This window comes from Oryza sativa, chromosome 7, assembly GCF_034140825.1.
Source record: "Oryza sativa Japonica Group chromosome 7, ASM3414082v1".
Classification (NCBI taxonomy): domain Eukaryota; kingdom Viridiplantae; phylum Streptophyta; class Magnoliopsida; order Poales; family Poaceae; genus Oryza; species Oryza sativa.
In genome coordinates, this window is record NC_089041.1 from 28,864,488 (window position 1) to 28,889,643 (window position 25,156).

The 25,156-nt window shown below is 43.6% G+C and overlaps 4 protein-coding genes across 15 annotated transcripts; 3 read left to right on the forward strand and 1 right to left on the reverse strand.

Annotated features, from left to right (window-relative positions):
• Positions 1–381: 381 nt before the first annotated feature.
• LOC9268275 (uncharacterized) lies at positions 382–7,784 on the reverse strand. Of its 12 annotated transcripts, none has more exons than XM_066312389.1 (12): positions 7,579–7,784; positions 5,381–5,396; positions 5,128–5,220; positions 4,796–4,892; positions 3,953–4,021; positions 3,721–3,821; positions 3,543–3,625; positions 2,020–2,386; positions 1,707–1,799; positions 1,495–1,586; positions 1,154–1,420; positions 382–700 (listed from the first exon to the last, which is right to left on the reverse strand). In XM_066312389.1, exons 1-5 carry the CDS (start codon positions 7,711–7,713, stop codon positions 4,003–4,005), a joined length of 360 nt encoding a protein of 119 aa, XP_066168486.1. In that variant the 5' UTR covers positions 7,714–7,784; the 3' UTR covers positions 382–700; positions 1,154–1,420; positions 1,495–1,586; positions 1,707–1,799; positions 2,020–2,386; positions 3,543–3,625; positions 3,721–3,821; positions 3,953–4,002. The 12 variants fall into 12 exon arrangements, with proteins under 12 accessions (XP_066168486.1, XP_066168487.1, XP_066168483.1 ...); XM_066312390.1 differs by having other exon boundaries at positions 3,543–3,636; XM_066312386.1 differs by having other exon boundaries at positions 3,904–4,021.
• Positions 7,738–12,287, forward strand: LOC107276478 (uncharacterized). The gene is made up of 9 exons (XM_015790846.3): positions 7,738–8,502; positions 10,000–10,082; positions 10,163–10,277; positions 10,355–10,463; positions 10,563–10,685; positions 10,766–10,948; positions 11,048–11,154; positions 11,583–11,825; positions 11,931–12,287. Exons 1-6 carry the CDS (start codon positions 8,103–8,105, stop codon positions 10,818–10,820), a joined length of 885 nt encoding a protein of 294 aa, XP_015646332.1. The 5' UTR covers positions 7,738–8,102; the 3' UTR covers positions 10,821–10,948; positions 11,048–11,154; positions 11,583–11,825; positions 11,931–12,287.
• Positions 12,288–18,844: 6,557 nt separating this feature from the next.
• LOC9270706 (transcription factor SCREAM2) lies at positions 18,845–20,688 on the forward strand. Its single transcript, XM_015789404.3, has 4 exons — positions 18,845–19,064; positions 19,547–19,675; positions 19,784–19,954; positions 20,235–20,688. Exons 1-4 carry the CDS (start codon positions 18,984–18,986, stop codon positions 20,325–20,327), a joined length of 474 nt encoding a protein of 157 aa, XP_015644890.1. The 5' UTR covers positions 18,845–18,983; the 3' UTR covers positions 20,328–20,688.
• A 2,722-nt stretch (positions 20,689–23,410) lies between these two features.
• On the forward strand, positions 23,411–25,156 carry LOC9272401 (uncharacterized). Its single transcript, XM_015789405.3, has one exon. It carries the CDS (start codon positions 23,828–23,830, stop codon positions 24,299–24,301), a length of 474 nt encoding a protein of 157 aa, XP_015644891.1. The 5' UTR covers positions 23,411–23,827; the 3' UTR covers positions 24,302–25,156.

Genomic DNA, 25,156 nt, shown 5'->3' on the forward strand with positions numbered 1-25,156 from the left:
TAGTCTCGCTTCCACAGCTTGTGCCTATATACCTCACCAAGAACCAAGTGCGATCCGTCATGGTCTGCATAACAGCAGCGCCCCGCGGGTCAGAGGAAAGCTCCCGAACAGCTCCATGGCGAGCGGTACAGGATCTCGTGGCAAGGCAGCACAGGAGCACGGGAGCCACGGCGTGGCGCCGGCGCATGGTCGCGTATAACAACCACGATGGAGATTATTTGTAGCTGCCCAGAGATGAATGTCTCGGAAGATGGTGTAGGCGTGTAGCGAGTACGGACCGACATTTACACATTCTGATCATACTACCCTTCATCATGAATGGACTGACGTATAGACATGATTGGTACTCCTACCTTGGTACCTATTACTAATACCCATTAGTACCGGTAAAACAGCTCAAAACTTAAATTGCCCAGAACCAAAATATGATTACAAATGGCACGAATCCTGTAGAGGATTCGAGAAGTTTAGAAGTGTTTTCAGCTTTCGCTGCCTTTATGAGGTTCCACAAAATTCGCAGTATTCGGGGCACTTCGTTGCGTCACAAGTATCCTGGGTTATTTCTTTTTCCATGATGCTGTCCCAGGAAAGTGTCAAAGAACGAACACCTTCCTGTCACCTAATCTGATGATCACTTGCTGATTGCAGTTGAACATAGGCAAGGCCACCCGTCATTCCAGCTGCAACGTTCCTCCTTACTCTACCAATTGAGGAATATGCATATGTCAGGACCAGCGTCGGAGCCAAGGCCCGGCGACCCTGAGCAGCTGCCCGGGCTCTGCCGGCTACATGCAACCATGTCCCATTAGATTAAATCTAATTACCTAGCTAATCATATTTAATCACCGTATGAATTGAAACAACAATAGTATATAGTGTACATACTTATAACGATTTAGTGTAAAATAGCAAAGCAAATGCTCACTCTAAAATGATCTACAAATTTGTATAGATTTGTGTATACTATATTTGTTGTTAAACTTGCCTAGGCTCACGATCCGCCACTAGTCAGGACAAAACACTGTGATCCTCATTTAGCAGCATGTCCTACTTACTTCCCCCGTTTCACAACGTAAGTCATTCTAACATTTCCCACAATATATCTAGATTCATTAACATCAATATAAATATGGGAAATACTAAAATGACTTACATTGTGAAACAGGGAGGATTTGCCAACTACACAGCCACCGATCATGTACTCGCAGCAATGATCTCCAGTGCCCTGACCTCAACCACTGATTGACCAAGAGAGTTTCACCTGTTTTGCCTGTCACAAATACCTGCTCACTAGTAGCCAACACAGACAAGCGTTTCCAGCTATAGTAGCTTCGTCAGGAAGTCAGGAACGAATCCTGTGCTATCTAGTACACTCTACAGGAGCTACAACCATCTCTCCACCACCCATGCCCTGCAAATTCTTTTTTAAAAAAAGAGAGGGTATTTTAAATCTGGTCAGGATCAATTTTCAAATGTGCTGTATACATTTGGTACCTTTCCAACATAATCATTGGCCTCTCTCAACTTGCAGAGTATTCCAGGAGTTAGAAAACATCCAAAAGACTGGCCCTGCACTTCCAGTAAACCTAAAAGGCAAAAAACAATTATGCTCCTAACTTTTCATAAGAGAAACTAAAGAAAACTAAAAATAGAAAATGGTTAACATCGTAATGTTGAGCTGGCCTGCAAAGCCTGTGTCAGCGTACTTCTTCGCAATGACACCTGCTACTTGACCACAGACAGCCCTCTCAACATTATAATATCTTGGAAACCTCCTCATTCTCAATTACATCAGATATCTGCAAAATAGAATATATAAATAATGCTGCATCATTAAGCAAGATACAAGTATACAACTGCACACTTCGCTTTAAACTACAATTAAGGGCATCGATCGTCAAAATTAATTTCTGGTTTCAAGCTGACCAAATAGCAGAATGAAGGATTACTTTGATTGACTATTCACAAATCAGTCACTAGGGAGGTTAATGTAACTGAGAAAGGAATGGAAAACATTACATCAGGATTTGCAAGGATTGTCTCATCAAGAACAGGGCCATTAGTGTGGACATCTTGAACACATCCAGTAGCTATTCATAGCCACAGAACCAAAACCATATTCATCCACGCCCATGACACTAGCCATAAGGACATATTGGCAACTTCTGAATCCACCATCCACCCTACCATCCTCTCTCACAATCAATTTTGCATAAGTGTCAGGAGAAAAGTTAACTAGCATTAGAACAAACAAGATATTTCAATAGGGTAATAACAAACAAATAGATGAGGCTAACCTGGTGTGCTTCTGAAAGACCAAGTTCCCAAGGACCGGCAGAATGCTTAATCAAACTAATTGGCCTAGCTCCAGTGCCACCATCATAATCTGATGTGTGACAGAAATACAAATATTTCAAATATAAGTTTTCATAAATAATCTAAGTTAAATGCTGCAATAATCTAACTTCATTCGAAGAAGACTATAATGTTTAGTACATCCATTCAGTTTGTAAATTAGTTCAGTATCTTCATTAGTATGAGATTTTTTGGAAGAGACCATCATGCGCTACACTGCTAAAATTTTGGGGCCATTCTACTCCCTCCATTCCAAAATACAAGTATTTCCAGCATTCAAAATTTGTTCCACAATGTAAGCATTTCCAGGGCACTGATTTCAATGCACGGAAATCCATAAATTTTCAGCCAATTAGGTGCTTGGGAAGAGAATCTAAGCAATTCAAAATTCAAATTTTGACCATTGTGGTGACTGAAAGGGAATCTTATGACTTAATGTTAGTACTCCCTCTATCCCAAAATATAAGGGATTTTGGATTTTGACTGGTTAGGACACATCCTAATACTACGAATCACGAATTTGGACAGGGAGCCTGTCCGTACTAGGATATGCCCCATCCTATCAAAATACCTTATATTTTGGGACGGCGGGAGTATATGCTAAACAACCTAGAAATGCTTATATTTTGGAACGAGGGAAGTAGTAAATTTCTCAAAAAAAATCCTCCAAAATCTCTAACAGCTTCTAGGACACTTTTTTTCACTAAATAGTGGCATTCGTTAGCAAGTACTCAGCGTCAGTGCATATCCCATTCAGTAAAATATAGCTAACCAATATCTCAAGGAAGGAAATATTTCTCAATCTGGAGAAAGACAAACTACAAAAGGGAGTTATATCATTGTGAATACCATATATAATTGGCAAATTATGTAGCATAATATTGCAAACAAAACCCTATGCAACTTGATGAGGTATGCATTGCATCCGTAGCAAGAGTTAATCCGCGTTAATATGTAGAATGAAATTAGTTAACATGCTCTGCTTCTTTATTTCTGTGAGATACAGTACACATTATAAAGTAAATTTGGCAAATTTTAAGCATGCTCCTATTCCAACACAAGTTGTGAAAATAGAATGTTATCTTGCATCAGAACCATTAATAATAGCCAAGGAGAAGTGCAAAAAAGAACACAGATGACAAGAATTAAGTAATGTAGATAGCACCCATGAAATTCTGATGCCCCACCTGCTTAATGGAACTTGTGGCAGCGTCTCCATTCTGCAGACTTTTGAGATGAGCAAGTATTGGAGAATACTCATCAACAACATCTGCAAGGGGACTTCAGCGGATTGGGTCCGCAAAATAAGAAGTCCAGAAGCAATTAAATAGCTATCTTCATCTAACAGAAAGTTATCTGACGCACCTCACCACCTTCCCCTGAGTATCCCTCCTGTTCTATTCATTGCAATTGCAATAGCTTCATTTGTTTATCTGGAAATAGCTCCAAGGGAAGGGGAATTCCACCTGTACAAAATAACTCAACAATTGAGGTTGCAGAAGGATCTATGGATTGGCCACATCAAAGTAAGGATTAAGCATCACTAACATTGACAGGACGGTTTGCAGATGCTGGTACATGGTGTATGCATTATCACCTTTTTTTTTTTCATGAACTGCTTTGCGCGGCAGCTTTGACATCTCAGGATTATTTGCACGATATTCGCCTGTTCAGACGATTGAAAAGCACCAAATTTCAGTATTAAACAGTAAGACATGAGTACATGAGCTGATGAACTTCTTACATAAAAACAAATCTCCAAGCATTTACTATAGGGGATCTTATTGGGAAAACTTAAGAGGGCATCCTATAAAGTCAAGTTTTGTAAGCATCTACTACTGCTGCTCCTTTGTTTTGGAAAAAGGGTGTTTCAACTTTCACCATTACATGGGCATGGAGCAAATCCAGGATCACATGCTAGTGTGGCCAAACATTCCACACAAAATTCATGCAGGGCCATAAGTCATAACTGGTATATCATTAAAAATAGAATAAAATAATTTCTAGAACTAGATGATATCAGTTAATAGTACCATGGCACTTGACAGCAGAGGAGGATGCATGAAAATATCATTATTATTGGTGAATCCATAGAGGGACCCAACCAAACTTGATTTTGAAACATAGATAGACAGCACCTTAGTATGTACTCCCTCCGTTTCATAATGTAAGACTTTCTAGCATTGCCCACATTCATATAGATGTTAATGAATCTATACACATTAACATCTATATGAATGTAGGCAATGCTAGAAAGTCTTACATTATGAAACGGAAGAAGTATCACATATAAAAGGAAAAGGAAAAACACACATTCTGTAGAAAATGAGATCTCATATCATACCATCAAATTGATGTCATTTTGATTGAGGAAATGGCAGAACAGAGGCAAACAACGAATAAAATATGTTTTGACAACAATTGATTACTTAGATGCTACCTCCAGGTCTGTATTGGTCCTATTGGATGAACACAAAGTTTGCTAGACTCTTCGCAGAGAACGTCTTCACCCAGAATGATAATATTTCTCTGCCCAGCTTTACAAGAAAAAGATAAGGTAGTAGTGTCAGAGAAGTGTCAGCAGGTAACAATAGAAAAAGAGATAAACATTACACAAATAGGAGATGGTCACTTCTAAACATACAATGTGACAAGGCAATTAAATACTCTGTGAGATGGACCAAACTGCGCAAGAAAACTGTGATATACATCATGAACTGATATAGCAAAAGAAAAAAAAAACCTAACAGATTCACACACAAATGATCTTACCTAAATAAGAGCAAAGCAGGTCCATCTCAAGCCTCCATGTGACCTTTATAGTAGTCATAAAAGTGGATCGCTTAATGCACAAATCAAGAGAACCTTCACTTCGATAGAAATTGCACCAGTTAGTATATGACAAATTTGATGTATACCCATGGCTTCTATATCTACTAATGCACTCCATATCTCAGGATATTTCATCACAATGTGGGATGTATGCCTCAGGAAAAGAATCATAAGAGCTTCAGCAAGACTTTACCACTTCTTAGCAGCAACTGGTGCAAGAAAGAATTTCATGATTTAATAATACAGCAGTTTTGCAGCACCTTTTAATGTAAAAAGTTTATTGAAGAAGAGAACAGGGTGCATGATGCACATTCAGATTGATACATAGAAATGGTAATGCACACTGAAATAGATCAAGTTAAAATCATGTTGCTTAGCAACTAGCAGTAACTTGCAACTTTATAACATATGGAAGTACAACCTCATTCCCCACATCTCAAAAGCATTAAATTCAAACTAACACAGGATGTTTGCATGCATACCGTGCATCTTTCAATTGTTTTAGAACTTTAGAATTAAACGCAAGTCTTTTTCATCAGATTTCTGTATTTTGCATCAAGAAGAACCCAAAAAAAATCGTACATGCCATTATTACAAACAAGAAGCAAGCTATGTCAATGGTATGGACAAGAAGCACTAGTAATAGATGCTCCATGTGCAGCCTCTTACTTCAGCAGTGCTGTCAAGGTTTGCTGTAGTGTTTCATGCTCAGATGCTTTAGGGTCACCAAATGGGTGTATTCCATGCTCGCACCTGCGCCATACAGGAGACTGTACTGTGGCTTCCCTTGATTGCATCCTGCTCAAGTTCCCTTACAAGGAAAGGAACACTATGAGTATGCTCCAGGTATGTTTATTCTTCAATAACGAACTTTCCATAACAGCAGAGGCAGCGAACAAATAAAAGAAGTAAAGATTTAGGATGTAAATGTAAATGTAAACCTATATTGCATTTCTCTCTCCATTGTGCCCTAGTAACCTCACTGATTGTGCAAGAGGCCATCTACGATTTGTATTGGTACTGCATTTTCTTTGTTATATGGCAAAAAGAGATTTGTAGAGTCCATTCCAAAGGTCCAAATATAATTTCCCTAATACAATTCTGCACTTCTGCTTGACAAAGAACACAAATAAAGTCCATCCCTCCCTATCTGTTATCCGCATTATCCTTTTATTTTGCGAGTTTCACAAATCTGTTGTATATCATGCATGGTTCTTTTTGCATAGCGACCTACCACTGATACATTAAAAAGAACAGGCCAGCCAAGAACCTCAAGGCCATTGTCTGTGAATACCTTGGTAACATCTGAAAAGGCGACATGGTGCCACTTTCAGATCATGCACGATAATGGTTAGAAGCCAATATGGTAACTGCTGCCTAACAAGCATAACAATGTGATTTTTAAGAGAAAACAGGAACTAGAACCTAACCACCATGCCCATTTTCACTTGTGCAGCAGATGTCATTATGAGTTTTATACGAGAAATGTTCCTTTGAAGCTACGAAAATCTTAGCACAGAAGAAGCTGAAACTAGACTTGTTACAGGTTATAACTTATAATTGTTGATACAAACAAATACTATTTACTTTCTCTTTATCGAACATGCAGGAAAGCTGTATGTCATTTCATTAAGAAGAGATAAGAAAAGTACAAGGAGGGATTAAAGAAAACCTCTCCAAACACATCCAACACACTTCTACAAATGCGCCACACTTCAGGATCTAGACCATACCAGCCAGATTGTGTCAAGGGCGAGCGACCGAAAAAGGAGCTCATGAAGTGCAGAAGCTCTAACTATTTACTTTCTAAAACTTCACGTGCCAAGCGATGATAGTGGGCCAGAAAAGGATCAAGGAGTCATTGGATGTGAAGTATGGCAGCATTAAGAAGTCCCAAACTAAACAATTGAAGTGGGTGGCAACAAGACATGTTTTCGCGAACAGATATGTTATGATCAACATGAACACAGTAAGTATTGGCATTGAAGACAGGAAATGCTCGGTGATATGGGCGGCATCCGGCATATTGAGGTAAGCATCAGAAACACTACTAGCCTCTTCCATGGAATTTTTGTCAACTTCAGCTACTAGAAAAATACTTTTCAAGTGCCAGATTTGTCAGTCAAAAGAATCTATAAATGAGAAATCATCACTGCAGTTCCTCAATGACTATACGTGTACAGTTCAAAAATAATTACCTAACTATCGATGTACTCCTTGAAATCAAAGTTCCACACAGTTCAATTGCAAAATGCCCTTCGAACGGTATTCAGTTACCAAACCCTAGAGGCAGTCCCCCAAAACAATGCTCATGGCACGAAAGGAGATCAAGAAACTTCACCACGCGGAATCCATTATCCATAGCGGAGATCAGGTAGGCACGTTACTTACCACGCGGAGAGGAGCCCGGAGTCCTTCGTCGGCGCACCGGTGGGCAAGGCGCGGTGGTGCCTCACGGCGACCTCGGCGGCTCCGCCGGCCGCCCCCGCGCCCGCCGCCGGCGCCTCCCAGTTGCTGCACACCCATGCCGCGTCCGCGGGTTCTCCAAATTGACGACGACGACGACGACGACGGGTTACTTCCGATTTGGATTGGACAGGACACACACACACCTCGCACCTGTATCTGTAACCCCTCTGGACAACCGGGCCCCACCAAAACAACCCCTGTGCCCACTTGCTCCTAGCACGCAACACACCATCTCTCTCGCCCGGCTCGTCCCTTCTCTCACTGCCACCCGGGCCCACCCCTCCCGACGCCCGAACGTCCAAGCACCCACCCCGCCGCGTGTGCGCGTGCTGCTGCTACCTTCTTTCTTCTTCAGGGAAACAAACCCCTCCCTCCCACCCCGCACTTCGTCGTCTCCTCGGAAACCTCACCGCCTCCCTCCCCTCCATTCCCCACCAGATGCGGCGATGCTCCGCCGTGCAATAGGCTTACCCGCCGCCGCCGGTCGCGCCGCTTCCTCTCGGTGGCGTGGCTTCCTCACTGTCTCATTCGATCTCGAGGATGGGAAGCATGAGCGCGCAGAGTTCAAGCTCTCCGTACCGTGGGGAAGCACATCGGCGTCTCCCTCCGGCGATGCGATCGAGAGGGCTGTATCTTCTGAAGGCTGCAAAGTAGACACATCTCGCTTGACTATGAACTCCATGGGGAAAGGAGGAGTCATCGCTTCATCGGTGCTCATGACCGCCACCAACTTCGACGCCAGCAAGGCCAGGTCCCGTCGAGGAAGAGGAAGGCAGATGAACTTGGTGGACATTCACATCTGGCCTCAGGAGTCCCGGGCGGCTGCAACATTGATGCGGAAAAATGGTACTATAATATTTACATTTATATCATGTCGACCCATTAATTGTTTGAGATGCAAAATTGTGCCGGTTTTTTCTTCAGTTATTGTTCATGTTGTAATGTTGGTTTAGTATAGCAACCTCCATCATGAATAATTAAGGTAACTGCTAGAAAAGTAAAAATGATTGCTAAAATCTATCATGATGTTTATGCCTTAATTATGCTAGTGATCAACCAAAAAAAAAGTCCAGTTCAACGCCTAGATCATATTGTTCCTAGAAAAATGTTTGCTCGCAGTATGACATATAGTACTTGTATGATTTGATTTTCCTGAATTGCTCACGGAAAGTACTCGTATGATGCGGTTTATCCCTGCGACTTGATTTCCAAAGTTCAGTGTTTAGTTTAGCCTTAAACTCGATCTGTGGTCCTAGTTAGAGGTTCAGTTTCTCCTCGATTATATTCACAATGTTGCTTAAGTACTGGAAGTGCAGATCAATTAGATAGATCTTCGAATCTGCTCTGAAATTGGTTCATCATTAATGCGCCGTAAGCTTTGTTTGTATGGTGAAACTGGTTTGTGTGTGACCAAAATATAGTCACTAAACACTGTTAATAGCTGAATTTTGGTATTACTAGTAAACATTAAGTTGGTGTTGATAATGAAGGCCTCATGGCAGTTGGGAATATAGTTCATTCATTATCGTTGGTTAAGGCCTCCAGTTGACAATAGCTCACTAGAAATGCCACCTGATGGTTTGACTGCTAATTCACTTCCTCACGATCATGTATGCATTCTAGTCCTAATATATTGACGTGTAATCCTTTTGCGTGTTAGCAAGCAAATAAAAGTTTGCATTCTAGTCAATCGTTTGAAATGTCCTGTTTGTTTCATTTATCAGCTTATGAGTAGAAACTTCAGTGCCAACCGATTTGTTCTGGACAGCAGCAAGTAAATGATTGCCGTTGCACCTTGTGTGCGTCATTACCTCCTTTTGTTCTGTTGCCGTGAAGTGTAACACGTCTTGCAGTTGATATTTATCTTGAGAAGGAGTTGATTTAATCAATACTTGTTGTAGGATTGCTGTGTGAAACAATGCATCCATATATATGATGGTGTTGCACTGTCCTTTTTTTAGGCAAATGATGGTGTTGCACTGTCATTGGAACTAGAATGCTGAATGTGATATGTAGTCTAATTTCTTTGTTTTCACATGTTATTTGCAACACTATTTAACCTGCCAATTTAATTGATACATGTCTCAATGTTCTCATTTTGGTGCACCATTTGGCATTAGGAAAAATTGGTTCCATGACACGAAATATACTGACCATGATTGTGAGCAATTAAAATAAACAGTTGAAATTCACTCCTAAATTGTATCGAGTATGTTCGCTAAATGTATTTTTTTCTCAACATCCAAGTTTCGTTCATAGTTGCACCATAGCTATAAGGAAGAGCTGCATCACTTTTCAGCTTTAAATAATTTTATGTGATACAGTGATGCTTGTAATGTGCAGATAAATCTAGATTGGCTTGGCATTCTACTTGGAGCTTTGATATGGAATCAACAAATTCACCACGTGGGAAAAGTCTTTTAACAGTTAGTATTTATTTCTTTTCATTTGTCAATGTTATACTATTGTGCAACACATTATGACAATCATTCTTATTTGAAAACAGAGCAATCTATCTGACAAAACACAGGACCTGCAATATAAAGGATTCATTTGCAATGAAATTGCGAATGAATTTGAGGTTTCTTTGAAAAATCACTTCTCAATCCACCAGACCCTAGGTAAGTGAGCACTATTAATACTTTGTCTTCAGAAAATATAGTATATTGTGTAGACCTAAATATAGCATCTGTACCAGGAAGGGGAGCGGAAGGTCAAGTGCTCCGATGCAGTACTCAGAAAGGTGCCCATAGATCTGCTGTTAAGAGATGTGATGTTCCAAGAAAGCATGCTGATGAAGAGCTCAGGTAATATAAATTGTCTTAGTTTCTGTAACTAAAACAATGATGGAAGATTTATTTATTTCCTAGACCCTAATAATTTCGCTGTCATTTTTATAAAACCAGAGAAGCCAGAGTTATGAAGATGCTTCGTCACCCAAATATAAAGAAACTATATATTGCTTGGAAAGAAGAAAAGGCTGGAACTCATTATTCATCTGTATACCTGGCACAGGAGTTGTGCAAATGGTAATACACTTCTTGTTTGTTCACTTGTTTCTTTATTGAAGTCACAATCTGATCACTTGTTGAAATTGATTTTTTTTCAGTACTTTTGATGATTATTTGGACCGAAAAAAAAATGGAGACATTGATGAAGCTTGAGTTTTTCAAGGAGGCAGTTCTTGGCATAAACTATCTCCACCAAAAAGGATTCATTCACAGAGACATCAAGCCCAGTAATATATTTCTTGATAATTTGAACAATGTTAAGATTGGAGATTTCGGAAGTGGTAAGTACTGATATCATATTTATTCGTACTCTAACATCCCTATGACATAATTTAAATTTGGCCTGCCATCTTAATACGGCATGTTTATCTTTCTGGTAGGTGCTTTCATGGGATCTGCTTCTTGTTTGGGAAGGGGCAATAGGTTCTGGGGTACTCAGTTCCATGCGTCTCCTGAGCTGTGGAACATGCATACTCACAACGAGAAGGTAACATTCACCATTTTCTGTGTATTTTTTACCTGACTAGCTTAGAGCCCGTGCATTGCAATGAAATACAAATTGAGATTCTAGCTTATTAAATCAATTAATAAGCACTATTTAATTTAAGTAATACTATCATTTGTTTTATTAAACAAATAGGTGATTTTGAAATTTGGAGGAAACTAATAGTGAAATGGCCAAATGGGGGAGAACTTGTTGAAAGGTGATATAATAGTATAATAGATTGGTGGGCTCAGATATTAGTGGTAGGGGGTAGTGTGAGAATGAATACCACCATTACTAATATTTAAGTAGTATATAAAACCTTGACAAATTAGAGATTACTAGTATGATGAACTCTCCTTTAAATTCATAGAATTTCTAGCTTGCTACGGCAAATTTGCTAAAAGAATTTTCTTCATTTTCATTCATAGACTGATGTGTTTAGTCTCGGAATCCTGTACTTCGAGCTCTTTGGAGGTCCCACGAGCAGCAATGGAAGATACAAAAGACTGGAAAAACTTGAAAGCATTTTGAATAGCAGCAAATGGAAGACTAATCCACTTCAAACATGGCTAAACTGCAATATTTCTAAAGGATGGGGTGGAAAGGTGCCAGTACTAATCCGGATGCTACAGATTTCACCAAGACTGCGTCCAGCATGTCGCGATATACTGGTATGTATATATAGTCAAAACTCAAAGCACTAACTTCTATATTCTCATGATACTTGGCTCAGTTTACTTTTGTTGTGTTATCATATCATTGATTTATTTTTGCAGCTGATGCTTAGTTGATGTGTTACCTAGTCAAATGTGTACAAATGGAGCAAATGATGTAAACGGAAGAAAGGTAGTACAGATGAGAAAGAATGACAATATTGATGAGAGCGTCTCAAGTTTTGGGAGTTGACTATTGAGATGTTATCGTCTTAAAAACAATATTATCGCTGTTTAGTTTTTGTTACAGCAGTTTATAGCCCTATGTGAACTACCATGCTATGCTTCCACTTGATGTAGTGGCGGAGTCAGATAAATTTTGGAGCCCGGATAAATTTCAATATAACTAGTCTTTGTTATAGAAATTTCATCATCAATTTACTCATCATTATTAAAATTTAATGGAGTTTTCGTGGCTCCGCCACTGGCTTGATGTGTTGCTTTTCGTTTATCCCTCTGCTTAGCAAAAATATTTTAATAATGTGATTCAGATAATCGATGAGTGCATAATTCCTGTGCGTGCGAAGCCGCGAACATTCGGGAAGCCGCCATCTGCCGCTTGGTGGCCCTTTCGCCGGCCAGGCCTTTGTGCTGGATGCCTGGATGGCTCTAATTTTGGATGGAGGGAGGCACCGTGTCATCGCAAAAGGGGAATTTTGTGGTTCTTTCCCTTCTTTTTCCTTTGTATGAAAAAAAAATGATTTGAGGTGGTTCTTTGCCCGTGCCTGATATGTTCTTTTCTTTTTTGAGAGAATATGCCATTCGGCTAGATTGACCATCGTTATTGACTATTGACGCGATCATCAGTCATCCACATTGGAGTTGGACACCGCCTACTGCAAATGTGACGGAAAAGTGTCACTGGGTCGAGACGTTAAGGACTGAATTGGTCTTTGGGCCACAATACACTCAATAATAAGTTTCCCGTTCAAAACTTGGGCTGGGCTGTCGCATTGATGAGGCCCATAGGCCGAAAAATTTCTAAATTGGGCTTCTGCACTACAAACCGAAGTTTCAGTCGGCCTTCTCGTTTTTCTTTTTTTCTTTTTCCTTTTTACTCCGCCTCTGGTACTACTAGTGCGCTTGCTCGCTGGACGGCTGGAGCATGTCGTACTAGTCCAGTTTGTACTTTGTACCCTTGCAGCTGTAGACTGTAGTACAACGTGAGTGAGCGAAGCATGTAGGGTAGACGTATACTCGACGCGACAGAGAGAGCTTCGTATTGCGCCAAATCGCATGTGAATGTACCTACTCGAGCAGAGAGTTTCAGAGAGCTAGCTGTAGCTGAGCCGCTCAGGCCTCAGCTCGATCGCTCGATCACGGCCGTCGCTCACGTGACCTTTGGAGCTACTGGTTGTTGTTGCAGTGGCACGCGGCACGCCGCCTCGGCGCCTCTGTTGCATCCTACAGAGTACAGGCCGAGAATCCTAGGCAGTATGAGCAGTTCTATCTGTTCATCGCAAATGCAGTTTTCTTTCCCTGTTCATCGCGATCGATCGATCGATCGATGGAGTTGTTATTTCGCTAGCTAGCTAGCTGAATTCTTGTGTGTTCATCGCGATCGATTGATGCACGTGAAGGAGAACAGAAATGGTCGATGATCTTTCATGTTCAAGGACAGGCTTGTGAATTAAGCATGCATGGCTTTGTATTGTACGTTGTACCGTGTATGATCGACAACATTATTGGTCAGGTTGGGTTTTTGTCGCCGAACAGAATTTCGGGCCGGCACAGCGGGATGGCACGAACAATTACGAGTACGTACGTATCTTGTCTGAATCCTACAACTTGACTCGTCTCGTCGCTACCTCTCGTCTGTATACATACCATGATCGATGATGGTACTTTGGAACATCTCCGGTCGTTGTTGCGGGAGATAGAGCTCTCGGATCGGCAGGACCAATTGACCAATTTATTTGGAAATGGGAGAGTTCAGGCCTGTACTTCTCCCGCTCCGCCTACCAAGCATTGTTCCTCGGTCTAATCCCGTTTTAATTCACGCAGATCTGGAAATCGCTGGCGCCGCCGCATTGCCGTTACTTCAGTTGGCTGGACGCACTCAACCGCTGCTGGACGGCGGACAGGTTAAGCATCAGGGGCTTGCCCCACCCCAGCATGTGTGTCCTATGCGATGAGCATGAGGAAAGCATCAACCATATTTTGGTCGCATGTCCAGAATCAAGATAGCTCTGGTGGCTACTGCTCTTGGCAATCGGTCGCTCGGAGTGCTTGCCCGTCAATGAAACCTCATTCCACTCCTAGTTGTGTGACAAGAGGGAAACCTTACCGAGCTCTCAACGGCGAGGTTTCGATACCATTGCTACTCTCGCAGCATGAACAATCTGGAAGGAATGGAATAACAGGGTGTTCAACCAGAAGCACAGAAGCTAGACAGAAGTGCAAGGGCAATGGTGGAAGAGGCAGCGCTGTGGCGGCTCACCAATACTGCCATACCGGCCATGCCTTTAGAGCAGGTACAATAGCAGACTATTAGTCAGCTACAACCATATTTTAATAAGATAAAAGATGAGAGAGAAGAGCAGCGGGCTACAGATCTGTAGCCAGCTGCAGCACGAACTCCAAGACGTAATGTGTGTATGATAGGTGGGACCATATACTAATAGTATAGTAAGCAATTATTGTATGAATTAGCTATTAGATTGGCTATAAATAAATTGGAGCTAGTAGTGGGCTATACTATTAAACTTGCTCTTAGAGCGCTCAGGTCGCAACATTGTATCGCGAGAATAGGGTTTAATGCTCTTGGGTGACTTCCTGTAATCCCGTCTCCTGCTGTGTTTTCTCTTTCACCTGTACAGACTTTTACTCCTCTTAATATAAAGATACGCTCCTTACGTATTCCCAAAAATGGTACTTTGGAACAGACTTGGCGCAACCACAATCCACAAAAATGCTATAGTTAAACTCCTTAATCATGACAATTTAGCATCGATCTCAATGATGATAAGCATGGATCCGTTGCCCCTTCTCTTCTAAATTCTGAAACCCAGCATGCGTGAGCGATGAGCCACAAGCTACTGCCAACTGAATCACTTCAGCAGACTTGTCTAAATCTGCAATTGTTTCTTTTTCAGCTTTTGCGATAAATGAGTATAACTACTACTTGCCAATTGAGATTTATCCATGGTCAACAGATATAAGACGGCAGTCTTTGTTTCTTCTTTTTTACTTTTCTAGTCCAAGCATCCGAGAAGACAAGTCCCCACCAAACTAACTAATTGTAACAGTAACTAATTCAGTCCAAAGATGCAAGTTATATAGAATCAGACAAGGACATCGTTTTCTCAGGAGAAAACTTTCTTCAGGGAATCATTTAAAAAAACAGGGGAGGATAGTGACAAGTGCAAATCTCATGCACACGAGACAAAATGTCAGATCTTACGTCGATACGGGGCCTAATGCGAGTACTTCTGCTAGTCTCGGGCATATAGAAACAAGGTTAGAACAGTTCGCGTTCACGAGATGTTTGTCAAAATTCCATGCAGCCAAATGCATCCACAGCACTATGTCACCCCACCAGCTGGCCAACGAATGCTGCTGCGTATTTCGCATGTATATGTATGTTGGTGCCATCTCAGCGTCAGTCTCTCTCTCTACTGATGTGTTCAGATCACATGATCGAGAGCTACTACGACTCCTATCCTGTCTACGTACGCTCCCCTCCCCAATAAAACAGGGGAATGTGGGTGCACGGCGAATATTTCGAGACAGATCGAATGCAACAAACATGTGTGCTCATGTCGAATACGCCCCCGGGCCCTGCATACTCATCAGTCTGATCTGTTCACCAACATTGCTCCTCCTCCTCCTCCTACTCCTACATACTCATCTAGAGTGGATTTTAAACTCTCACGGAGACGTATACTCGTTACTTGTATGTCATTGTATGTCATTCAAATAGTTATTAAGAATTTTGAGAAGATATATTAACATGTGATATATCACTACATAAATATGTAAGTTAAAATTCAATTTCTACATATCGCAAAAAAAAAACTTAATAAATTGATGTGCAATCATTTTGCGCGTTCGCGAAAAAAAGCAAAAAAAAAATAACTATGAACATACATTAACTAGTTGTAGTTTAATTTGTTTTTTCTGATGTAAGATGTAGAAATTGAATTTGAACTTACATATTTATGGAATGATATATCACATATTAATACAGGCTCAGGACCACGATTACATATTTATGGAGTGATATACTACATATTAATATAGGTACAGGACCACGATTTATGTAAGATGTAGAAGTTGAATTTGAACTTACATATTTATGAAGTGATATATCACATATTAATACAGGCTCAGGACTACGATATGTAAGATGTAGAAGTTGAATTTGTACTTATAAGTGTGAAAAAAAAACTAAGGCTCAGAACCTTCATTCTAAGCAATTAAAAATAAAGCCAACTACCAATATTTCTCGCCCCTGCCAAGGACCACGATTTGACCTCCTCTTTGATCGGCTCGCCTATACGCCTCTATACACCACTGCATGCATGTTGTACGTGTAGTGAACACCGGAAAGTAGTTTTGAATTACTCCCTCCGTTCACAATGTAAGTCATTATAACATTTCTCACATTCATATTGATATTAACGAATATATATATATATATATATATATATATATATATATATATATATATATATATATATATATATATTAACATCAATATAAATGAAGAAAATGCTATAATAATTTATATTATGAAACGGAGAAAGTAGTACGTACATGATGAGAGGCCGGCAGCTAGCTAGTGTACGGTGTCCTCTGCGAGAGACATAGATCACGAGAGTACGTACTAGCTCCATGTAAATTGGTACCGCTGCGTGCAAATATTGCAAACTGAAGTCTCTGGTTGGATACTTGGATGGTCGCCAGCTGCGTCCCGTACTGCATATGCATGCATCCACATGCATGTGGGCGGCCTCAGGCCTGCAGCATCGATCACGGCCGCGAGGCATACGCGCTCTGCGCTTGTGCAGTGACAAGACGCGCGGCGTCGGACGTACGTACGGCGGTCACGCGCCGCATGCATATATGCGAGTTAATGCGATCGATCGATCGATCGGTCGAGGTCTCGACAATTTGCAGCCGGCCGGTAGTTGTGGTTCATCCGAACGTTAGCCTGCAGCGATCGAGAGCGTGACCGTTCAGGCCAACACATGCACTTCACACTTGCCATTGGCCAGGACGTACGCAAGCCGTGTCTGCTTGTTTACACAAGACACGACATGTCTACACGACTTATTGCCAGGTGTACGTACATCGCTAGCTATGCGTCTGTATATGCGCGTGCAGCCACACACCCCGTGACGGACGACACACAAGAGATGTATCTGTCCATCAAATCGTACGTACGCGACGAGCGAGCGAGCCCTGCCTGCCAGCACACATCAACCTGGACTTTCTGATGAATTAGCAGACTAACGTAGCGCAGTTTGTTCCCAGTCCAGCTAGATTGTGTGTCGTGGTCACGATGGACCGTGGACCACCGCAGTTTTCATACCCCCTCCGCAAATCCGGAAATTTTCTACTAAAACTATAAACGGATCGATCGATCGATCGATCGAACTGGAGTATAACTTATTGGCCTCCTCGAACAACAGCCTAGCCTAGCAATGTTGTTGTGTGGTCCATGATGCTAATTAAACCGATCGATCGAGACACGACGTGCGTGTCCCTGTCGTCCTAAAAAGAATAAAATGAGCACGTCCCTCTCGGTCGAACTAATTAATACGAGCATTAGCGCGTGATCGATCGATATGCACGAGCGCGCGTGCGCATGCAGGGCGCGCGCGGACGATATTTTCCGGATATACGCATGGAATTCCGTGGAGGAGCACATGCATACGAGAGCGAGGGAGCGGACGCGGACATCTCGTCGTCGTGTGTCGCCGTGCAGGCCGCGTACGCAACGACGTGTCGTCGTATAATTCAATATATGCGCGTACGCCTCGCCTCGCCTCCCTCTCCCAGGTCCCAGCTGCGTGCTAGCCTAGCCGATCGAGCTGTGTGCGCGCATATGCGTCGTCACGAGCCACCCGGCCGCATGCAGCAGCAGCAGCAGCAGCAGCGAACTGCACATCCGCGCGCTCGGCTCGTCGTACGCGCGCTGGAATGAACTTCGCCACGCAACCCGTGCGGTCGGCGAGAGGAGCCGAGAGGGCCGGGGTCCCGGGGGGGGGGGGGGGGGGGGGGGGGGAAGACCGAGCCACGCAACCCGTGGCATGCAACCCTCCAACGCACGCACAGCTAGCTAAGCTTTAGAGTACTCCTAGCTAGCAACCGCGCGCATTTTCTGACCTGTCCACTTCAATTCTCAGGCTCCATCTGCTTTTATTCATCGGTTTCATTAATTGTTTCTGTTACATACTGGAGTAGTAAGGATAGATAGACACATCTAGTTCTATCGTTTTGTTTACTTTCGTGTTTATTAGGTCTGTCCACATTGCTTTGTACGTGTTTAATTTGTTGACTAATGCATGTTTCTCTCATCGATCTTATAGGTTCATTGTATACGCAACCCAAATATTTCAGTTCAGAACCGCACGTTTGTCAACCATGCAGATACCATTAAACAATTTAGAGCATCGATCGGTCGCCAACATGCATGGGCAAGCAGCAGATGAAAACTGAGTGCATATGCAGGGAAAAACTCTGAAAGACTCTCTCTGCAGTACGTTAGTAAACGGGGCAAACTCCAATTTAACTAGCTAGTTCTTGCTCCTCCAACAATCCTGGCCTCCTGAAACTAAAACGTCTCTCACGTTGCTAGCTAGCATAATTGACTTGCTACTATATATATGAACAGTTCGCATGTGCAGAATCTTTTCTTCGTCCTCTTGGTTTCCCTTTCAATTCATTCATTTCATTTCCTAGCTAGCTAAAGACACCATAACATCACGTGGGTACGCGACCGCGCAGGATACCACTATAAAGACGTAGAGAAAGCCTCTCATCATCAGTACTCATCACCTTCCTTTGAAGCAGCAGGTCGTAGCTAGCTAGACACCCGCGCTCGCTCGTCTCCATTGAAGCGAGAAATAAAGTAGAAAGACACAGACACACTTGAGTAGAATTTTAGAGATGATGTCGAGAGAACGCAAGAAGGCAGCTGCTCTACACGAGAAGCTGCAGATCCTGCGCTCCATCACTCACTCCCACGCGGTAACTGATCAGTGATCCTTCTTCAATTCGCCTTAATTTCATTAGTTACCTGCTGCTTATGCATGCTTGCTTCCTATGCTTCTTTTGCTCCATATATATGCCTCTGCATCCATTCTACTACCAGTCTACCACCACTCAATTTGCAGTATTGCAGTAGCAATACTATATTCGCATGTAGGTCGATTCGATTGGTCTTCAGTATATTCTGTCCTTTTGCCATCACTAATTCACTACAGTATATTCTGCTTTTGCCACGTAAGCTAGGTTTTGAATACTATAATAGTAGTAGATCTTGATGATTGATGAATGAACAAACAACTCAATTCTGTTTGCCGAGAGGGCACGTGCTGCATGCGATGCAATTCTACTTTTAGCTCTAGAGATATCATGTACTTGAGCAGATGGAAATTAATTTGAGCGAAAATCACACAGTATCTGACAAGGCTTTTCCCTCCACTTAATTTGTGACCATAACATGACAGCTCAGCAACACCTCCATAATCACGGACGCGTCAGAGTACATCAAGGAGCTAAAGCAGAAGGTTGTCAGGCTCAACAAGGAGATCGCATGCGCAGAAGCTGCAGCACTCAGACAGAACTCCATCCCCACGGTAGCTACTAGTCACATACATGCGTATGCCCTGCATATATATGTACTCCATATAGGAGTATATATATAAATTTGATCAATATATATGGGTGTGATTGGATCAATGCAGGTGACGGTGGAAACCCTAGGGCACGGGTTCCTCATCAACGTGTTCTCTGACAAGAGCTGCCCCGGGTTGCTTGTTTCTATCCTGGAAGCCTTCGATGAGCTGGGCCTCAATGTACTCGAAGCAACGGCATCTTGCGACGATACCTTCCGTCTTGAGGCTGTAGGAGGAGAGGTACGTAACAAGAACTCAATCATTGATGTGTCGTCCCTTAATTGGCCAAGTATTTATACGCTCTTGCTACTGGCTAGCTAGTCTGAATGCAGCTGTCGTCGTTGTGTCCATAGAATTCCCCAATTATTCGCGTCACGACGATCAGCAAGAAATGTTTATACAAGTGGGCGATCGATATTAATTCTGGTCTCTGTCGTCAAGTATAGTAGCTGAGATTATTCGTCATGATGGTTTGGTTTTTGCATGCACGATGATGACGATGCTGGAATCTGATCTGCAGAACCAGGTGGATGAGCATGTCATCAAGCAAACGGTGCTCCAGGCCATCAGCAACAGCAACTGCTCGGAGAGCAGCGGTGACCAGGAGGGGTAGAGCAATGGTGATCTTCCATTTGCATTGGATGGCATTTTGATCAGGACAATCATATCGCGCTTATGGACTGCAGCTAGCTGAATTTCATTTCCCTATCTAGCTTCTTGCTCGATCAGTTGCAAATTTTCCGTGACTCTTCTCTTGATTGACATCTACCCGAGATGATGAGCTGCAAATATCTATGTCAGATGAAACCCTAGCATCCCCTTGTACTACCAGATAATGATATTATATATGTGTACGTACGTAGTCCATAATCCATATATGGAGATTGGCAAGGTGTAAGATATGCTAGCTAGCTGTACGTTCATTGTACTACTGATATGATGACCATAGTAAGCTCATATATGTTTGCCCTTTCCCTGCCTGCGTAGATGGTGAAACCAATGAGAGTACTTATCTCACATTATAAGAAGAGATAAGAAGTTGGGAATAACTGAAAATTCAGCTGTTAAGTGCAGAAAAATGTGAAAACATGTGACCATGATTAACTTCCTTTACCTCTCATTATATGATTTCTCTGAACCTTGCCACTACTAAGAAAACACTAACTCGATCTATGGTCGAGGCCGTACTAAAAAACTGCGTACTACTTCCGTTTATAAATATAGATAACATTATTAACTTTTAGCATAACGTTTAGCATTCGTCTTATTAAAATTTAGTGTAATTATGCAAGAATATAAGTTATGTTTACAATTTTCTTTAATGATAAAATAATTCAAAACAAAATAAATGATACTTATATAAATATTTTGAATAAGACGAATGGTTAAACTTCATGCCAAAAATTTACGGTATCATCTATTAAAAAAGGAATAAAGTAGTTGATGCGGAACAGCTGATCTTGAGAATACTAGTTGGAGTATAGTAGTATTATAGTTGATATTGAGCATACTAGTATATATTATTATAATGAAAGAGTTAACACAACCTTAGCATGCCTTAATTAGCAAATGTTATTCCCACATATACCAATTGGTGGTGTAAAGGATAGTCAGGAATCCAATGAGCTGGCAGGTGTACCAAGAAACAAAACCAAAGAATTCTTGCATGCATGGCTCCAATAACCATGGAAATGAGCCAATGAGAGGCGAGGACAAGGAACTGGACTGGAGGACAATTGGCCATTCACGTTATTCTGGCTTATCTTTTGGGACAAATCAAGAGGGGTAGCAGTTAGCATATGCAACAAGAACACCAATTGCAAACCAGGAAGAAGCGAACAAGCCATGCGTGCCATTTCTTTAGGGAGCACGAGCTGGAGGGCTCTACTATGCTCTCGTGATACAAACTCTTGTGAACAAGACAGCATGCAGCATCTCTTGGAGCTCTTTAGGCCCGGAGCGCGTATGAAGTGATCAAACAGCGCCGAGAATGTCTCGAATGGCGAGCTCGCCAAGCAGAGAATATCACGTCCATCCATGTGGCGAGACGGCTATACGTACTGCCGGCTCCATCTGCTTATCCTCTCAACGCATGCATGCTCTTGTGCTCATGCCTGCCCTTGCTGCTACATACTGTATATATGCGCCATGGACACATCCATGCATGTCACGAGTGGTCGATGAACCTGGCAGGTAGCTATCTAATCCCTCCGTTTCAGGTTATAAGACGTTTTGATTTTGGTCAAAATTAAACTGTTTCAAATTTAATTAAGTTTTTAGACAAATATAGTAATATTTATAATACTAAATTAGTTTCATCAAATCAATAATTGAATATATTTTCAAATAAATTTGTGTTAGGTTAAAAATGTTACTATTTTTTTCTACAAACTTGGTCAAACTTAAAGTGGTTTAACTTTAATTAAAGTTAAAATATCTTATAACTTGAAACTAAGGGAGCGGTAGCTACAGCCGTTTCTTCCTCCATGCTGCATGCAGATTAATTTCTTATGAATTCTGAAACGAGCTTAGTCTGGATTATACCATCTTGATTACAGCATTGCTCTGGATCAGGCTTGTCACATCCAAAATTCGATCACCTCCTCGAAGCAGTAGGCACCTTGCCTATATGCATCACGAGAGGGCCGGGATCTGCAATCTGCTAGCTGCTGATGTCTGAAAGCTCAAGGCTGCATACAGCGCCTTCGCCGCTGGATTGATCAGAGAGAGAATCCGCTTGAGTCCAGGGGCTCAGATCAGCGTCTTTTCGAGCTCAGCCGGGTTAAGTTGTGGCAGAATATGCATGGCAGTGCTCCGGCGTGAGGTGTTGCCCGTGAGGCGACCAGCATGGTACTAATCCACGGATTTCTGGCTATATATGCCGCTACATATCAACTGCAGGATTAGATTGCTATTGTCCCATCCAATGCAATGCAAGAACGGAGAGAATCACACGTAGAGTGAGTGACTCACGCATTCGATTAGTAATGGACAGAACATCAACGGTGGCTAAATCTAGCAATGGCGTGCAGTGAAGTTGTGCTGACAACAAATAGTATCACACTTGTGTTATCTAGATACTATTAAAATTATCATGATCTTGACGGGTTCCATGATGCCGAAAGAAAAAAAAACAGCACTTACACTCACTGTTTTAACTATGTATACCTCCGTCCTAGAAAGATAACTTCTAACTATGTATCTATGCCAGCTTCGAGATACATATCAGTGGGGGAATCAGGTATTACAAAGTACAACCAATGCAATTTGTTAAATCTTCAAACTTTTCATTAATTTTTAAAAGGATTTACAAGGGATTAAAGGGACGAGCCTAGCGCTCAAGCCATAATTATGTTAGGCTTGTCTTCGTCACTGTTAATAGTTGATTTTTTTTCTAGTACAGACAGTAATTTTTTTTTTCGCGAATGCCCAGACAGTAAATTCACTTTCAAGGAATTGAATCAGAATTAAATCAAGATAAATTTTCGGTTACTACAGTATCATAAAGCAGATGTTCTTAGGGAATTACCTTGGAGCAACCTCCCTGCTAGTGTCAAATCTTCCAGTCAGAATTCAGAAACTGCAGCAAATAGGGGTTGGTAGAATTCAGAATTCAGAACACCGAAAGATCAGTCACAAAATCTCAGATCAGTGGACGAGTTCTCAAAAAAAGATCAGTGGATCCAGCATTGCACTGAAAACTTGCTCCCATCGATTAAACGCTCTCGCGTCGCCCTCCCCCGGGCGACTCGGGAGGCGACGCCGCCGCCGTCCTCCTCCTCCTCACGTCTCCTCCCCCCGCCTCACCGCCGCCTGAGCGGGCACCGGCAAAGCCTTGCGCCCACAAGCTAGGACGGCGGCGGTGGGGCCTCATCTCGCCTCCACGCGCTCGGCGGCTGGGGGGATGCCTTGAGTGGCGGCGGTGGTGCCTAGATCCGCGCCGGGCCCGGCCGGATCTAGGGGAGGGGCGGCTGGCGGCGGGGGCTGAAGGTGACGGCGGCGGCGTCTGGTGTTGGACGCGTCGACGCTCGTGCTGACGGTGTCGACGGCGAGGTCCTCCAGATCTGCGGGTGCCGGTGGTTGCAGCGCGGCCGGTGGCAGCGGCGGCGGTGGATGCCGACGGCAGCTGGCGACAGCGGCGGCGGGGACTGCGGTGGCGGGCGGCAGCTGGCGACAGCGGCAACGGCTATGGCGGTTCGGGCGCGTCGGCGCTCGTCCTGGCGGTGTCGGCAGCGAGGTCCTCCAGATCTGGGGGTGCTGGCGGTTGCGATGCGGCTGGTGGCAGCGGCGACGGCGGCTGGCAACAGCGGCGGCGGTGATTGCGGTGGCAGACGGCGGCTAGCGACACCGACGGCGGCTATGGCGACAACGCTGATGGCGGCTGTCAGCGACGCGACGCCCGTGGACGGCGCGGCGGCTGTGGCAGACACGGCTCTAGCGGTGACTGGCGGATGCGGCAGTGATTGCGGCGTTGGCATCGACCGGCAATGGCAGTTGGTGGGCAGTGGCATCGTCGGCTGCCGTTGGCGGAGGAGGACATGGCGGCGGCGTCGGGGCGGGTGCTGGCTGCGTGGTGGCGGAGGGTGACGGCGCAACGGCGGTCTGCGAAGGCGGTGTCGGTGGCAGCGACGACGGCGGCCGTGATTGTGGAGGCGGTGGTGATGTCGGCGGCGGGGATGGAGTTGGGGATGAGGTGAGGATGGCGACAGTGAGGTGGCTGGGTGTTCGGCAACAGCGGCTGTGGTGGTGGTGACCGTGTCTGCGGTCATCAGAGGCGTGACGGTCTCGGACGGCTAGCCGAGGGCGTGGGAGATGGCGACATCTGACCGGCGTGGCATCGTTTGGTGAAGGGGTCGGAGACTGGCTTGACGCAGAGAGGCGCAGCCGATGGGAGCGGAGGCCGGCTCGGCGCGAGAGGCGCGAGCGGCGGAGATGGAAGCCGGCGTGAGGAGGAGCTGTCGGTGGATGTGGCGCGTCTTCTGCACACGAAGGCTGGCTGACGGGAGACGCCGGTTCAGGGGTCTAACATGTCGGCAGAGCTTGTGTGGTGGTGGAGTATCAGTGCGTTAGTCGTGGATTCGCTTGTGGTGAGCGGCGGGTCGTGCTGTCTCACCCCTCAAGGGTGTTTGCCGGGTGAAAGCCTAGTCTTGGCTCCTTTGAGTCCCGACGGACGGCGGCGGCGGTTTTTCCGTCGCTTCTCTTCTTGAAGACGTCGTTCTGGCATCCCCTAGGGGGCGATCTCGTCTGTGTCCCTTTGTTGGTCTAGTGGCGGTCGGTCACGCTTAGCGGCGGTCGATCCGGTGCTAGACTTCTCCTGGGTTTGTGTGTTGGCGATGTCGGTGTGTGGGTGGTGTTTTTTTTTTCCTTTTTCCTGGTTACGACCCTCCAGGTTATAATCTTGTAATTTTTGTCCTGCTCTATCAATAGAATTTCGCATCGTCT